The 17,923-nt window shown below is 43.3% G+C and overlaps 1 protein-coding gene across 1 annotated transcript in view; it reads left to right on the top strand.

The window, feature by feature from the left end:
• Positions 1 to 469: 469 nt before the first annotated feature.
• Positions 470 to 17,923, top strand: part of DGKQ (diacylglycerol kinase theta) — a gene marked incomplete at its 5' end in the record, with an annotated part of 91,020 nt that continues 73,566 nt past the window's right edge. The window contains one exon of the mRNA XM_082497516.1: positions 470 to 686. Coding sequence (XP_082353642.1) covers positions 470 to 686 — 217 coding nt within the window. The remainder of the gene's footprint in view (positions 687 to 17,923) is intronic.

The raw sequence follows: 17,923 nt of genomic DNA, 5'->3' as shown, positions 1-17,923 counted from the left end.
TGGATTGCGATGCACCGGCAGCAGTGGCGGGGGCACTCAGGCATGCCCATCACCTCCGATGCGTCTTCAACCACCGGCACCGCCGCAGAGGAGCTCGTTCTTCAACGCCCTTCCACCGCCTTCCCCAGCGCGCACCTGAACCTACGCGCCCGGGGCGTAATTCGCACCCGGCAGGAGCGGGGACACCAGCACAAGCCCAGACCTCACCAGCAGGGCCTGGAACGAGGCAGAACGGCGGCGGCCCTGAGGGAGGGGGCTCCGGCCTGCAGGCAACCGGCGGGGCGTCCCCGGCCTCCCCTCAGGGCGGGCTGCGCGCGGGGCGGCGGCGCGGCCGGCAGGGGGCAGCGCGGCGCCGCCCGCCCCCGGCCCGGACGGGGCGCCGCCCCCGCCCGCCCCCCGCCGCCGCCGCCGCCGCCTCGGGCGGAAGCGAGGGAGAGCGGCGGCCGGCGCCGCGCCGCGAGGAGCGGGCATGGCGGAGGGGACGCGCTCGCTGCGCGGCGGCAGCCCGGCCTCCAGCCCGGTGCTGGGCGGGCGGGGCCGCTCCGCCGTGGCGGCGGCGGCGGGTGGGGGGAGCAGCAGCAGCAGCCCGCCGGGCCACGGCTTCCGCAGGGTGACCCTCACCAAGCCCACCTTCTGCCACTACTGCACCGACTTCATCTGGGGGCTGGCCGGCTACCAGTGCGAGGGTAAGGGGATGGAGTGAGGGCTGGGGGCGTGGGGGACGGAACGGAACGGGAACGGGAACGGGAACGGGACCGGGCCGGCACCGGCACCGGCACCGCCGTGCTGTTCGGGGCGGGGGTGTCGGTCGTGCGGGACCTGCTGGGAAGGAACGACCGCCGCGTCCTGGGCGAGATGGGAAGGGGGGGGAGAGGAGGGAAGAGAAAAAATTGCCTAAACCCACGAATAATAAAAATTATTATTATAAAATTATTAATAATACAATTCTAATAATAAACATTATATTAATAAAAATAATATGTTCTACTACAAAAAGAAATCTAACAATAGTAATAATAAAAGTTCTAGTAGTAGTAATAAATTATCGTAATAAAGTCTAGCGACAACAGTGATGCTAAAAATTCTAATAATAGTAATACATTCTAAAATAAGTCTAAAAACAATGGCAATTCTAAAAATTCTACTGTTAATATCAGTAAGTTATAATAATAATACATTCTAATAATAATTCCAATAATCACAATAATAAATTATGACCATAATAAAATTGTTGGTAGTAATAATAAAAATTCTAACAATAATAATAAAAAATTGGAGGTGCGGCACTGCCTGTGCCAAGAATGATAGAAGATTTTGGGTTGGAAGAGGCCCTTAAAGGTCATCTAGGCCAACCCCTGAGAAGGTTGCAAGAACCAGTGTGGTGATGGGGGTGTTTGCCATGATCCAGCATTGCCCCTGCCCATCCCGGGATGGATCCGCTGCAAGCGGATCCACCGGGGTGGTTGGTGGCTTGCATCGCATCCGTCCCGGGGCTGCCCTTAGCTGCTAAAATACCCGATGGTGTGGAGGAACTGCAACCTGAGTTTGAACCTTCTAAACCTGGGCTGATGCCAAGGAGGGGAGAAGGAATGTCAAGGTCTCCTTGCTGGCCCACACAGCAGATGAGGTTCCTGGAGGCGACAAAATTGTGTCTTGCTCTGGTGCAGAGAAACCAAATGGTGTCAGAGGGAAAAGGGGTTCTCCGTGTCCTGCTTTTAAGAAAAAAAAAAAAAAAAACAAACAAAAAAACAACCCACCACTAAACCAACACCTTGGTGTCTTCTTGAGACTATGCAGCCCAACTGGCTTGAGTTGCATCTCCAAGACCACATCTGTAGGAGTCGGGTTGTACAAAGAGTCTCATTGTTCGGGTGGTATCAAACAAGGCCGTGGGTGTAGAGCAAGTACCCTGCAGTGCTTGAAGTAGCCTTTGTCGTCATTGTGGGTGAAGAGGGTGCGGGATTAAGTTGGGTGGAAGTCATGTTCCTGTGTGGTGCAAAAAAAAGTCTCGCAAGAACCGTTTTGTCTTTGCTTACTTAAAACTCAGTGGAGAGATGTGTTGTTCTGTCTGCATGGCAGAAAGTCACTGCCTACCCTCACAGCAAAAAAGCCCCAAACTTCAGTGAAAGTTTCTTAAGTGATGAAAATGCACAAAGCTAGTCTTTCATAGTTAATTTTATTATATCACTGCCCTGAAAAAAGGCACATTATTGGAGTCACAAAAGTGGGCATTTGAGTCCCAGTTGTGGTACTTGAAGAGCTGAGCAGTTTTGGTGTGTTGACAGGTAAGAAAATGTGAAAGGCTTTCGTCCAGGCTGTCTCGCTTTTTTTCCATTCACATACTATGCATATAAAGGAAGTGAATAGCTGTAACTTGAATTTAGGGTCTTTTCCTAGTTTGAAAATGTCCCTGACAGTTTGTGGTCTGGAATTGTTTTTCCCCTTTGGCTTTTCAGGCTGAATTTTGGGTAAGGATCATTAGCACCACTGTCTAATGACTGTGTGCTAACGGGGCACTTCCAAGCTGCACTGTTAAATTACCCCTTTTAAACCTACATCTGAAACCTCCACCCCAAGCAAGTAGTGTGTGTGAGGGGTAATGAGAGAGAGAAAAGTACTCTTAGTCTTCATTAGCTGAAATGTTTCCTGCTCAGAGTGTGGGGGAAGACCCTGTAGTGTCTCCTCTGGGTGAAAAACTGATTTTTTTGTTGTTGTTCATTTGTCTGTTTTCGACCAGCTACACTCAATGTCGTGTATGTCCTTTCCAACAACTTCCTGCTAAACAACAAATTTCAAAAATACCTGATGGGTCATTTGCTAACAGTGTCTGCTTTTGCCAGCCATATGTACAGCCTTGTACCTTGTTGAATAGCTTGGCAACTTGTTCTTTCTGAGTTATTTAATAAATGCTAATATGATTTCTTGAATGATATTTTAAGTAAATTCTATTTAATAATTGCCTCCATGTCACATTTGCTTTAACTAATGGAGTTTGATCATTGTTCTTTAGAAAGTAATAAAGGAGTGATCTCTAGGAGTGCCAGGCTGATTAAAAGTAAAAAAATAACCTACCCAGCTTTTAGTGAAGGAAATGTTTGCAGTAGACTGGAAAAACTCGGTAGCTAATTGCTATGTCCTTTTTCTTTCCCCCAGAGAGACTAGGATTGTGGATGTAACTGCAGCTGAGCTGATGTTGTCCTTGTTTGGACTCCTTTTGATAAACCACCTATGGGCTTCAAAATGAAGCTGTTGAGTGCCCAGTTTCTAGGTGAATTTGCAATGGTTTCTCTTCCGTATCTGTGGGTCAAAGTGTTCAGTCTCCTCATGCTGTTTGTGTTGACATTCCCTGAAGCTGGTCTTGATTGAAACAGAAAGTTTCCAAACTTTGAAGGGAACTGAGCATGCTGATGGGAAAACTCCATCAGTTAAAGAAAGAAGGAAAACAAAAAGAAAAAAAGCTCCTGCCTATCATTATTTTGAGTGGTTGTGCAGCCTAAATGACCCAGATCTGAGTTTTAATTATGTTCGTGCTTTTGGCCCCTGGAAAAAGGCACCTTCGAAACATCAATGATATGGAGTTTTTCAATAAACTGACCAACTACTCAGCAGCCTGGCCCATGCCCCTGTGGCTTACATGGCTGTGTAGCAAAAACGCAAGAAAGGACAATGAGTTCCTAACACATTTCTGGCAGTGAAGGCCAGTATAAGTGGTCCTTCCCTTTTCTTCTTGTGGACTCTGAAAAATGCAGGGAAGAGGTGGTCTGATGCTCTCTGTACAAGGCACAAAGTGTCCTGGACCTAATCCCTCTGTTTTAAAGATGCTGCTTCCCTCTCCGGTTCAGGGCCAGTACTGCTGTTGCCAGCACTTTGTACAGGACAGAAGGTACTCCTGGGGATAATTGCAGCTCTCTTGCTAGATTGGCAAAGTATTTTTATAACTGAAATTTTACAGGGAAGACAGTAGTCTTCCTGTGTGGATTAGGTGTTCAGCTGGGTCTGAAGATGTCACTGTGTTAAGCTTTTGCGCACATATTTACTGTAATCTCAGTCAACCAGGCTTGCAGCTGTGGTTTATTTTTTCTTTCTTTTTTTTCCCCCCACTGCAAGTTTGTTTTCTGTAAGCCCTTGGTAAATGACTATTTTTCTTGTCACTTTACTCTTTGTAGCTGTCACTTCCTTTGATAAGTGTGTGTGTGAAAGAATAAGTGATGTTTGGCTTGTAACATGAACAATTACTCTCTTATATTGCTCCTGCTTTCCAAAGCCTGGTCATTTAAGTTTTGAGTGGGTTTGGATTTCCTCAGGCTTGGCAAGGAAGAGCCAGTGTAAGTGACTGGGTTTCTTTGCATGTGTGTGGGCACCTTAAAAATGAAAAATGTTAAATATATGAAGTCTGCATAAGAAATAAAGAATTTTGAGTTCTTACTGGTAGTGCACAGAAGAACCAATTTCATACACTAAAAAAATAGCAGATATTTTAATTTGGAGCTTGGGATTTATTTTAGCCATCAATAAATGTATTTCTTTTCACAGTGCTTTTTCTTTTCGCATAAAAGACTTAAAAAAAACCCAAAAAACCAACAAACCAACGTAGGAAGAATTGTGGGTCTGTACATTTTGTGGGCTACAAATATTTCCAGTGCTATAAATCTTTCTAATGTGAACTTGATTTTGTTTATTTTATTTTAGCAAAAGGTAAAAGTAATAAGCAAGATGGTTAGCAGATTTAACAGAATTGTTTAGCCAATTTTATGTTGTAGGTGTATATATATCTTTCATTAGAGCATTTATTGGAAGCTACTGTCAGGGACTTTTTGGTATGTTTTGTGTCTGTTTCTACTAGGGAAATCTCATTTGAGCAGGCAGGGTACTTGTCTTGATATGGACGCATGAAGTCAAATAATGCTTTGGGATAGAGCATCCTTGTTTTCTGTTTTTGTATTTTTGGGGTTTTTTTGTTTGTTTTTCTAGGCTTTGTATTCTAAGGAGGACTTCCAAACTTGTTCCAAGATGCAGAAATCCCTCCTTCTCCTGATCTGGTTTAGATATTGGCTGACAACAGCGCGGCTTTTCCAGAATAAAATGTAAATGGTGAATTGGAGTGATGTTTATGCCACTAATCTCTGACTTAGACAGCCATAAAGCTGCTGTGATCCATACAGGCATGCCCCAGACATGGGCAAGCCACGTAGTGCCTGGGTGGTGTAGGAGGCAGCATCTCTGCAGCAGCCTGGGGATGCACATTCTGGATGTGTTTTGAATGGAGTCTGCTCAGTTTAAAGGCTGTCCTAAGTGAGTGGAGTCAGAGAGGGGAAGGCATGTTTTAGTTTCAAGCTGGGAGTTAGACCAATAGGGATTTTGTCTCTCTAGGGATATGGAAATAGTCGTAGGGAATAAAGGGATGAGGAGCAATCCCCTTGAACTCTCATCCTTTCTGTTTAGCTGGGACAGGCAGCTGGAAAGCTGCAACATCCTTGACCCTGCTGGTGCTGTTCAGCTCAGTTTTGAAGGAAGTGAGTGATGTATGAGATTCCCCAGAAAATCTTAATGCTTGCAGTTCAAAAGGAAAAAAAATTTCTTCCTTCTTCTGACAAGCTTTGCTTGCTTCATGGGCATTTTGAACTACAAATAAAAGCTGCAAGAAGGTAGCACTGCAGTAAAATCTTGTTTCTATCCCACAATCAGTTTGGATTTTCAAGACTTGTTCACTTTATTCTTTGGTGGGTTCCTTGTCAGTGGCAGGGCCTTTCCGTGCAATGATGTTTGATGTTGAGATGCAATGTGAGTTTGTGGTTGGGGTGTTGTTGAGTGGGTGTGACTTTGCTGAATTTAAAACTTACATTGAGCTGTGTGACTCTGAATCCATCTGGGGAACGAACGCAAAGACTGTCAAAAAAGGAAAAAAAACAAACAACCCCACCCAAAAAACACTCCCCAAAAGAAACCCTGACACAGAAACCTAGCTCAGTTCTGGTCAAGCTGAAACATGTGTTGGGAAAAATGGTTGGAGGATTGACTGACACACTGAAAGGTGCAACTTACTGGTGTGGATTTGAAGGAGAATCCGTTTTGTACTGGAGAATTTATGCTTTTCTTTTGCCCCGCCTTCCTCTGACAGTGCTTGGGAGGACAGTATCATTGTCACCATCAGTGTTGGAGAGGAAAGGACAGGGTGCTCTGCATGAATGCACACAGCTTTTGGAGCTGGAAGCTGTATTTTGTGTTGATACTGTTATCCCAAATTTCAGTCCAGACTCAATTATGTAGGAAATAACTTACCACAGAAATTGCTAAAGCCAGCAATCCAATACCAAGCTTTGCACAGCACTTTCATATCTCATCTGTGTTACTGCCTCAGTCTGACTCAGTGATAAATGATGAAAGCAATAAAGGTGCTCTTCAATCCATCATGGTCTGGCGTGGCTGCGGCTTGCTCTCTGCAGGTTTCCTCTCTAGATGATCTTTCATCTAATATTGTGTAGACTTCATATGCTGAGGTGTTCCTCAGCCATCTTGTAAGCTAATACCTGCTGGTTCTTTCCGTCTCACTACAAAATTTTTCAGTCTCCCTCTGCGAAGTTTCGCGCAGACCATGGTTCTCACAGTGCTGTGCTAAGCATCTAAAAAGCCTTTTGTTCTTTCTTGCAGTTGTGTGGGAGATAAATGCCTGACTAGTTATTTCTTTCTGATAAACAAAGGACGTTGCACTCTAAGGCTTTCACCGTAAAACATTCCCTAAGCACTGTACTGAGCCATTTAACAGCATTTTCTTTAAAACTTGAGTAGAGTTTTAATCAAAGTGAGCTCAGTAATCCGTGGGTGCAGAAGCACTTGCCTGTTCTTACTTTCTGTGATGTTTGTTTGCATTAGGGATGTGTTTCCCCCTGGTTCAAGGGTGGTTTCTTTTTGGGAACCAGTACATTTTGGTAACAACTCCCCTTTCTCTAGAGGTGGTGTGTATTCCTTCTTTATAGATGTAGAAGTTTGTATTAAAATAGGATATAGGACATCTTACTCAGCAACGCGCTTCTCTCGGTGATTACTGTCCTTCAGTTTTAGTCATTACCATTTTTTTTTTTTTTTTTTTTAGTAGTGACGTTACTTTTATTTCACTAGAATACTGGATACCATTAGACAGTATCCTGGGGTTTTCCATGTGAAAAAAAAAAAAAAACAAACCACAAACACAACCCACTGAACAAGCACTGTGCATTGACAACTGCTTTATAACAAGGGATGTGTTATGTACAGCGGGCATTTATTACCCAAGTGTAGGTGCTGATCTTGAGGTGTGGTCTCCTGCATATAGGGCTGTGGAGGATGACATGCAAGGTTTTTTAGTTGTCATTGTCCTTTTGGCAGTTTGTAACAGATGTTTCTGTTGATCCTGCCCACTCCGTTTGGAATCCCAAGTCCAGGGATAAGGAATTTTGCTGTATTGTTTCCAGTGGGTTCCCTCTGGGCAGGGTTCCTGTTGCTTCTCTGTTTTCTCCTCTTTGATTATGTGCTTTTTATAACTCATCCATAATGTTGCTTTTCTGCTAACTATCCCATAGAAACCTGGTTCTCTTCCTGATTTTAGAGTTCTTTTCTCAGGTGGCAGCTTTGGATTATCTTTGAGTCAAGCTGTCCCTGGATGACCTTTGCTTTTTGGTTATGTCACTGGTTTCTTCCAGAGTTGTTTTTTAGCACTGCATTTCATCAGCTCAAACTGTCTTCCTTCTGGGCTACTTGTTGCTCATTAGGGCCATTCTGAGCTGGCTCAGGAAAATTGCTTTGGTGAAACTGCTTTTGCAACACCTATTGAAAACAGGTGACTACAGTCAGACTATTTTTTTAATAGCACCTTTCAGTTTTGAGAGAGGACTGTTAGGAAACAGTCCCAAACAGAGAGCAAAAACTAAGATTTATATATCACAATGTGATAAGGAACTAAGTGGAAGTGTACTTTTTTTTTTTCTAAATGTGCCACCACAGTATTCTTCCTTTTAAACCATATTGTTGCCTACTGTTGTCTCACTTGTGGAGGTTTGTTATTCACTAGAGTACAGTCAACTCCTAATTCCACTTCCTGTTTTTATTTTAATTTACTTGGCTCTGGAAGAATGTGGGTGTGTGCATGTGTGTGTATATATTCATACATATATTCACATACATATGCACATGTGAAGAACACATGTATTTTTATGTATGTTTGTTGCTTTTTATCTGTTTAAAATTGAATATGAGTGATTTACTTGGAAGTATGTTTAGGGTTATGAATCTAGACTGCTGATATTGCTCACCTGCTTGGCTTCTTCTTAAATACCACTTGTATGACGTAAATGCCATGAGACTTGCTATGTAAAAATAACGTTGTTTAAGACCTAAAGCAACTAAAAGTGACAATAAAAATTACTGTATTTGACCACAGTTTAATCCGTTCCTGGAGGTTTTACATACAGAAGACTGCTAGAGACATTCCAAATACTTTGCTAAATAGATGTGCTTGGGAGAAACCGAATGATTTGAACTTGAGGTGTTAATCTAGGAGCAGTGTGTTGTTTTGCAGGGTGGTACTAGATTACGATGGCTAGGAAATAGGACTCTCAGTTTAAGTACAAGAATGTATAGCAAAAAAAAAAAAAAAATCTCTGTTCCTCATTGCATTTCTTTCTTCTTGGCAGAATGTGTCATATTTGAATGTCTTGCTTGGTTACAATGTAATTCAGGAAATGAGTCTGTCCTTTTTCTGCAGTACTTTCTCTACAGCGTGTGGAGATAAGAACTGGTACACCTTGTTAACCAGCGAGCGTAGGATTACTCCACTAACCAGTTCCGTAAGTGTTTCAAACAAAAATACTTCCTCAGTGCTGAAATCATTGCATGGTTGGGAGCTTCAAAAGAAGGCAGAATAATACAAGGAAATTGCTAAGATTCCTCTAAGCATGAAGAGGGCACGAGAGAAGGATCTGAACATAAAGTGAAAAGGCTAGTCCCGTGTGAGACTGTGGATGCTCTCTTTCAGAATGAAAAATGCTTTTTGTGAGATGAAATATTTTCTTCAGAATCTAGTTAGGATGCCAGAATGAGTACAAATCATCACACATACAAATTTGCATGGGAAACTGCTTAGGACCAACAATCTTGGAATGTATCTGCTGTAGAAAAAAAAGCCCTTAGACTTGAAACAAAGGTGTGGGCTGAGTAGCATGACCTAGGAAAAACTGCTTTGTCACATTAAATCTCTTCTCAAAACATCGTTGATATGGAGGACTGGAAAAGCTGATTTCAAACCTGTTTGGATATAGAGAATTTTCAAGTCTCAGGACACTTGATGTTGGTGCACAAATTTTGGATGGCCACAGGTGCCATTGGATATACTGGTGGCATAGTACTGCACTGAGACACTTGTGGCTGGCAGGTGTGCATGTGAGCAGTGTGTCTGCACTCACTGCTGGAGAGTTGTCATTGGTGGTAACAGCAGCCCTGCCAAAAATAATCACAACCTCATTATCCTAGAAGGGGTTGAAACTTGAGGAAAATGGTGCTTACAATTATGTTTGATGCTCCAGCCCTCTGTCTGGATGCTGGGGAAACTTAACTCTGCAAATAGAAATGCTGAGTGACAAACCGAGCATGTGGCCCCAAAATGAGGAGGTGTGACAGCAGAGACATAACCTTAAAAACAAAAAGAAGTGGAACGGTTCCGGCTTTGGTTTCTGTGCTATTGACTTACGTGCCTGTACTTTCTCTCGTGAAGAAGAGAAGTTAATCAGTGCCTCATATTCCCAGCAGCACCTGGGATTATCAGAGCTCCTCAGTCAAATTCTTTTTCAGAAACAGGCCGAAGTAGGAGGTAAAAATACTGTAGTGTTAAAAATGCCCTTTAAAACAGCTAAGTATCGTTGTGTCTCTATTGATTTTGAACTCTCATATTCTGTTCCTTTTATCTTCTCTTTGCTCTGGAATAGCTCCTGTCTGGCAAATGCCTTACAATTTCTTGAAGCTATTGTATTTTTCATTCAAGCACTTCTTCTTTTGGAGGAGCAAATAGATTATTTTAAAAATAGATCCACCTCCCCTTTCTTTTCCCAAGTCTGGAAAGATAATGGAGTTTATTATTATACTTATTCAGTACTTTTGCTCAGTGTAACTTTTTTTCTAACTATGGTCTCATGGGAAGCCTTAACAACCTTTCAGCATGTGTTGGTAATTCATGTGTATAAATTAATAGCTGATTATGTTACATAATAAATTAAGAGCAAATGCTACAAGAACTTGCCCTGCCAGTATGATTAAAAAACAACACAGCAAAACAAAATAAACAAAACCTTGAGATCATTTGGTCCCTCTTTAGGAACGTTTTATAGTTTCTTAGGGGTAGATTTTGACTTCTGCTGTTTTGTGAACAGAGCTATTGCACCTCAGAAGTGTACTCCTAAGTGCTGTATATAGCTTGACATTGCAGGCTTCTGTTCTCCAGATAGATGTAAATGCTCAGCTTCTATGAATTATATATGATCTTACTCATGCGAAAGTGACTGTTCTTTAAATTCAAGATAAGTATAGTCCTGGGCCTCATCAGTGACTCAAGCCTAAGTGGTAGAATTGATTTCCTCAGTCTTTCTTAAGAGGAATCTTTTTTAAATGCTTGAAATTCATAATAAAATTAAGAATGGTGATACAAAAAAAAAAAAAGAAAGTAGCTCAGACACAGCACCTTCAGTTTGCCAGCCTTTCTGGAACTAGTGCCTTGTGAGTGTTTTGTTTTCTTCTGATTCACCACTGTATGAATCATGTGCCTTCAGTTTCCTGGCCATGTCAATACCCTCGTAGCAACCACGTTGGAGAAAATGCTGAATGTACTTACCCAGCTGGCACAGGATGCCTTTTCTTTGCTTTTTGCTCTTTTTTTTTACCCCTGCCCCCCCCCCCCCCCCCCCTTCTTTCTGGCTCTGGTTTTCAATCAAATCCAACAGTTTTTGTACACTTCTGTCTGTGATGCAGCTTGGAAATGAAGCCCTATAGGAATGAGAGGTAGAGGTTGCCATGGCAACTGGGGTGTTTTTGTTGGAGGTTTTTTCCTTCACTTGTTTTGTGGTGGTAAGAAATGTTGAGATGCCCTAGATAATGCTGCGATTACCCAAGTTAAAAGAGGATGAACACTTATCTTGGGGTTACATATATTAGTAACTTGGCCTACATTTTAATTGTACTCAGCTTTTCTTTTAAAATTATAACTGTGCTGTGGAGGTAAGTGGATGCTGTTGTAGCCAAGATTAGCAGTAGTTTTTATTCTAGTCTCTTCAGAATTTTTTTGTTAAATGTTTGTGTTCTGTGTTCAGTTTTTAAGAGGCAGGGTGGAAGCAAGTGCACCTCCTAGGAATTGCAACCCTCCTGCTTACTGGTTACATCACAGAGCAGAGGAGGTAGGTTTTAAGTAAAGTGCTGCCTGTCTCTCCTTCCTTGGTCCATTCAAAGGCTTATGCGTGTTTTGCAAGATATTCTTGGGGTTTTACCCCCCTAGAAGCACTGAGCAAACTGATGGAGGCTCTGTGCATGCGGAATGCATGTGCGGTGTATGTTGTGTGCCCCTGGTGATGCACCCCATAGGCGCAGGACTACATTGTGGCTGCTCTGAATGCTGTAGTGTTGAGAATGTCTGCAAATCTTTGAGTACTGTGAGGGATTCCAGGCAACTGTGTCAACATCATAGTCTTCTGCCCAAAAGCCATCATGGCTTATGAAGACCTACCGTGCATTAAATTCTGCTATGATCCGCCTTTTTTACTTAAGTGTAACTCAAATTTTTCTTTTACAAAGCTGAAGATGGTCTACTGTTATTTCCCTTTCATAAGTGGGGATGCATTTTGGTTTGAATATGTCTAAAATTGCAGAAGTGTTAACAGGACTGATTTTTGTAGTGGACATCTGTGTTCGCCTGGGTTTTCAGAAACTAGTTGTTGAAGTATGACATTGACATTGCGGTGTGTGAGGTTATATGTGCTGTACTGGGCAACCAGTGATAGTGATGCAGGAGGCCATGTTTGTGGGGGCTGGAAACCTGCAGGGTTTATGTAGGCTCCCTAAGCATGATGAAATTTTAGTTACAAGGAAGCTTGCAGTAAATGTCAAATTGTTTTAGTGGATTTTCCTTAAAACTGAGGGCTGGGCCAGACCGCCTTGTGGTTTTTGTTGTGTTACTCTGTTCTGAATACTGTAAGCTGTAGCTGTGAGTCAGCTGGAGACTGCTGATAAACAATTGACAAAGTTTCTCTTTGTAAAGCATCACCCTGAAAGCAGTGAATTGGAGAAGTTATTGCAAACAACAGCTGCAGGGAGTTAAGTACCATGTCTTTAGCATTATGATGCTGGTGTGCATGTCCTACAGTAGGTGGTTCTGTGGTCTGGCTGGGTCTTCCTTGTCACTCTCCTGGTTTTAACCATTACACCTGCATTACATTTCTCTACCCCTGCTGTCCTGTTTCACTTAAAGATGCTGCAGAGCTAGCACCAGCCGCTGTTTTTTATTTGTAGTTCAGCTGATTGCATGGGCAATCTGCAGCAGAAGACAGAACAGGCTTCAGCTTATGACAGAGCCAGGGGGAAAGGCTGATGTTTAGGTGGTGTTCAAGAGGCTTGTCTGTAGTGGTATCTGGTACTTGATTTTTCTTCTTACCCCCATATCATCTTGCTGAAATTTTGAGCTGGGTGTCACTGGAAGAAGTCTCTTCTCCCTTCAAGAGTGTTAGGAGCTGTCGCCTTTCACTGCAGGTGCAGTGTGGGTTATTAGAGGTTTTTGTATCAGACTTCAAGCTGGCTTGACCCTGTCTAGCAGTGTGAAGGCTGCAGTCCGGAAGACTCTGCAAAAAGCTACAACTGTGTTACATGGCTGACATGTGTTACTATGCAAGAACAACCCAGTGGAAAGATGAATTCGGGGGACAGAGGGCAAAAACTGTGTTCCTCCAGGCTCCCTGTGCAATTCCACATAGTGAGTGGGTTGCCTCTTCCTCTGGCGGATCATTTTGGGGGACCTGTCAGGAGATGAGCTGCTGAGCTCTATTCTGATGTTGTAGCCCTCTTGGAGATTCCTGGTTTTCTATCAGTGAACCAATGCCTTGTCCCAGGGCACTGTCCTGTCTTTGGCCTAAACCTCAAGAAAAGAGAAGGTGTTGGTGCTTTCTGGATCTGAATGTGGGTTTGGCACTAGCCATCTTTCATCTGACTGAAGAAGAAAAAGCTCGCAGTGTTGGGGACCTGTTCTGTGCTAAAATTGCACACTTTCGAAATTCTGTGCCCACCTTCGTTTCACAGGTTGGAAGTCTGATCCAGCTGTCTTTCAAGAGGGAGAAAGTGAAGTCTATGCAGAACTTGCCTTTCTCACAGAATTTCACAGAATAGTTTAGATTGGAAGATCATTTAAAGATGACCTTTAAAGGACATCTAGCCCAACCTCCCTGCAATGAGCAGGGACATCTTCAGTGAGATCAGGTTGCTCAGAGCCTCGTCCAGCCTGACCTTGAATGTTTCCAGGGTTGGGGCACCTACCACCTCTCTGGGCAACCCGTGCCAGTGTTTTACCACTCTCATCATAAAAAAATCTCTTCTTTATATCTAACCTGAATCTACCCTCTCTCAGTGTAAAATCATTACCCCTTGTCGTATGGCAGCAGGCCCTACTAAAAAGTTCGTCCCCATCTTTCTTATAAGCCCCTTTTAAGTACTGAAATGTCTCCCTGGAGCCTTCTCTTCTCCAGGCTGAACAATCCCAACTCTCTCAGTCTGTCCTCATAGGAGAGGTGGTCCAGCCCTCTGATCACTTTTTTGCCCCTCCTCTGGACCCGCTCCAACAGGTCCATGTCTTTCCTATGCTGAGGGCTCCGGAGCTGGATGCAGTACTCCAGGTGGGGTCTCACCAGAATAAAGTAGAGGGACAGAATCACCTCCCTCAACCTGCTGGCCATGCTTCTCTTCATGCAGCCCAGGGTGCAGTTGGCCTTCTGGGCTGCAAGCGCACATTGCCAACTCATGTCCAGCTTTTCATCGACCAGTACCCCCAAGTCCTTCTCCTGGCTGCTCTCAATCCCTTCATCTGCCAGCCTGTATTGATACTGGGAGTTGCCCCAGCCCACATGCAGGACCCTGCACTTGGCCATGTTGAACCCCATGAGGTTCACACAGGCCCACATCTGGAGCTTGTCCAGCTCCCTTTGATGGCATCCCATGCCTCAGACGTGTCAACCTGTGGTGGTACAGACCCCCCTGGGCCATGTTGCGATGTTAGGACTGGCTACCATTGTGTTCTTGTCTTGGTTACTAATGCAGTGGGTTAGGACAATTTGGCACTTTCTTATCTTGGTTGCAGGTGCCGAGTTTGGACAATTGGGTACTTTCTTGTCCTAGTTACAAGTACAGTAAGTTAGGACAATTAGGCACTCCTTAACTGTGCCTGAAACTCCTGTTGCCTGGATCGTAGCCCACTCTGGAAGGTATAGAATCTTGCGATCCTATAAATGGCGATCCTAAGTGAGACCCTTTGAGCTCTCTGGCATCACAGCAGGCTATGGCCCAGTGTCTCTCCCTGAGTTGGGTCACCTCTCAGGGTAGATTTTCTGAGGATATTAAAGTATAGATTTCATGAGGGTTTCAGAGGTCATCTGCTGACAAATGCTGAGGAAAGAAAAAGAGTAATTCCTTACTCCTGGATTTCTTGAGGTTTCAAAGATAGTTTGGTACCAATAATTTACTCCTTTTTGCAAAAAGAGAAACTTCTTAATTATATAGGTTAACCTCTATATCTGTTTGTGTGTGTGTGCTTTGATTTAGGAAGCTGTTATAAGTTTCAGGTCAACCTTGCCATTTTTGAATCTTTAACTAAGTCACTCTGTTGATTATAAAAGATTTTGTTACATCGCTTTGGTCGTTGGCTGATAATTAAGTATTGTTAAAAATCATACCACCTAATCCTGTGTTAATAAACCTTAAATTGATGCTACCTCAAAGTTGTGCAGGATCCTAAATTAACATTTCGTGACACAACTGCACCACTCAGCTTGGTGTTGTCTGTAAACTTGCTGAGGGCGCACTGAATCCCACTGTCAATGTCACTGATGAAGATATTGAACAGTACTGGTCCCAGTACGGAGTCCTGAAGGACACCACATGTCATCAGTCTCCATCCAGACATTGTGTTGTTGACCACTACCCTTTGGATGTGACCATCCAACCAGTTCGTTTCACTGAAGCCTATATTCAGCCATGCCACGTTGTTATTGGCCATACTGTACAACATGGAAGGAGAGTGGACCGCAGCATATTAAGTGAAGAGGGTGGACCCCTCTTCTTTGTATAGGTGCAGCTGTAAGGTGTCCAGGTGTTCTGCTGGATATAGTTATAACCTAGAAAAGCCTCTTGACCAAATGGGAGATGACTACTTTTGCTATTGTGGTATAGCTTGCTTGGGCAGTTGGTATGTGTTCCCTGGAGAGCAAAGGTCTGGTGGAACTGATCACACAGCATAGGTGCCTTTGTCATCTCTCCATCTGTAGGTATTCTAGCTTTGCCTGCTTAGCAGGATTTAGGAGACCCGCTCTTCGTGAAGTCAGGAGGTGGGAGGATGGGAAGGGTGCTTTTCTGACAGGTGAAGTTTTTCTGTTAGTTCATTTGTCAGTACTGGGCTTACTGTACCTGCGAAGATGGAGAAGCAAGGTAGAGTTCATTGTTAGAATTCAGAATATTTACAGCCTTACTGATGAGAGAAAGATATGTCCAGGTGCTTTGTAAGGCTACCACCATTCAAGTAAACCTACCAGAACCAAATTGGTGCTTTTGTGGTTGACAGTTCAAGTATATCATTGAACTCATTTGACTGCTTTGTTATTCAGCAGCTTGTCTTGTTTTCACTTGGCTTGTTGCTATGTTATTTCCTAACAGCATATATGAAATACGAATGAATAGCAATTTCAAATGTGCTGCCTTGAAATTACGGAGCTCAGATGTTACAAAAACATTTCTTTTGGGTGTCTATACCTATAAACAGAACTTGCTCTCACATATGCAGTTCTGGAAATACGGAGTACAACACAATTTGCATTGTGCTGGGGTGGGGGGGTGTGCAGATCTGCATTTTCATCAGACAGGGTATATACTGGTGTATCCATTGAAAGCAGAGGCAGGTAAGGCTGGTTAGTTGGTAAGACTGGAGAGTCCTGGAGAGAGAGAGAACCTGGCAAGTACAAGTGATCTATAAGGATGCTCAGTAAGTGTTTGGAAAACTTTAATGAGTTTCTTATTTCTTCGGGATTTTCAGAGGAAGATGATACACAATGTGGTCTCATTGAACTGTAAGACAAGCAAAGACCCAAGTTCTCTCACCGCAGTGAGAGAGGAGGTCGATTTTAATGCATGACTTCTTTCAGAGCTTTTTCCATTCCTGTCTTGCTGTTGTTTGAAATGTTCTGGGAAGACCAAAGCTTCTAGTGACAACTTTCCTGGTGACATTTAGCAAGCATTGCACAACAGACTTCTAAACTTAAACTAGGTTGTGTTTTTGTCTGAGAGAGCACACCACTATTGCATACAGGTCTTTGCATGTTTCTGCTGAATTGGGAAATAAGCTGGCAAGGTCCATTTACTGCATCCAGCATTCCTTTCAGTGAACAGTCACAGTATTCAGGCTGGCCTGTGGTCATGGTCCTAAACAAAAAAGCTAAATGTGTCTGTGTTGGCAAGCTGCTACAACGGAAAAGGAGCTCAAAGCTGTGTAACGAATGTAAAAGTTAGGTCCCACAAACTACCAGTGAAAAGAGTGTTGCTTGAAGTTACTCATGAAAATAGCATCTCCTCTGTCAGCTTGAACGATCCTGTCTGATAAGCAGTCTGATAGCAATGTGTTTTATGTAATAACTTAAAAAGATTGAGTGGTTTTTGGTTTTTTTTTTAAAAGTCTTTTTTTCCAATCTATGACTAATTACCCTGTGGGCATTTCCTTAAAGCTATTGTCTTCTAATTAGTAATGGATCTCTTTAGTGAATGCAAAGGCAATCCTGCCGAACAAAATAGCCTGCTTGCAGGACTAAGGACAACTTTAGAGGCAAGTGAAAAAGCCCCTAAAGGGCAGAGGCACTAGGATTAAGCCTGTATTTTGGCTTCTGTCATGTCAGGCACATGCTGTGAAATAGCAGGAAGAGAGGAAGAAATAACCTACTTAGTTTTGACCAAAATAAAACTTTGTTTTGGTACAGTTTTGATAGACTGACTTCGCCTGAATTGTTTCAGTGCTGATATGCCCTTTAAGTCCCACTGATTCATTGTTTGGAAAGTAGAGATTGTTATTGTCATCTTGCATAACAGCTTTGAAGCTTTGATTTACTCCCTGGCTTCGCTAGATTTCTTGTTTGTTGTGCTCCGTCCATCTATAGGCAGTTGTCCTTCCTCCTTCCCTCTTTAAAGTATGCTGCAGTAGCTACGCCTCCTGCAATGGGCATCCTTGCTGTTGTGTGCATGGCTCTACTTTTATTAAACTAATTTGAGCAAGTAGATTCTTCCACGTTCAGCTCTTCTGTGCCTGTCTTCCTTCCCCAAGTGCTTGTAACCAGCCTCTTCATAAACCAGTGCTGCTGTTTCATGACTGAGAGCCCTGGCAGGACCAAGGTGGAAGCTAAGACATCTCTATGAATCCTGGCAACCAAAATGGGAATTTTGGAAGCTTTTCCGTGTCCTGGACTAAAGCAGTTTGGTTTGGTGATCCACCAGAAAACAGAGATCCCTGCTGCGTTTCAGGGTAACCCTGGGGAAAGTGGCTGGACTGAACAAATGTTTGCATTCCCTTCCTTAATAAGAGGGGTAATAAGAGAACATCTTGTTTTCTCTTATTCTAGCAGTGATTTCCAGTGCTCTTTTGAAAAGAGCTGGTTTTTCATGTGATGAGCACTACCTT

Source organism: Vanellus vanellus (genome assembly GCF_965231255.1).
Source record: "Vanellus vanellus genome assembly, chromosome: Z".
Classification (NCBI taxonomy): domain Eukaryota; kingdom Metazoa; phylum Chordata; class Aves; order Charadriiformes; family Charadriidae; genus Vanellus; species Vanellus vanellus.
The sequence above is the reverse complement of the archived record's forward strand: the minus strand, read 5'-3'. Positions and strand labels throughout refer to the sequence as shown.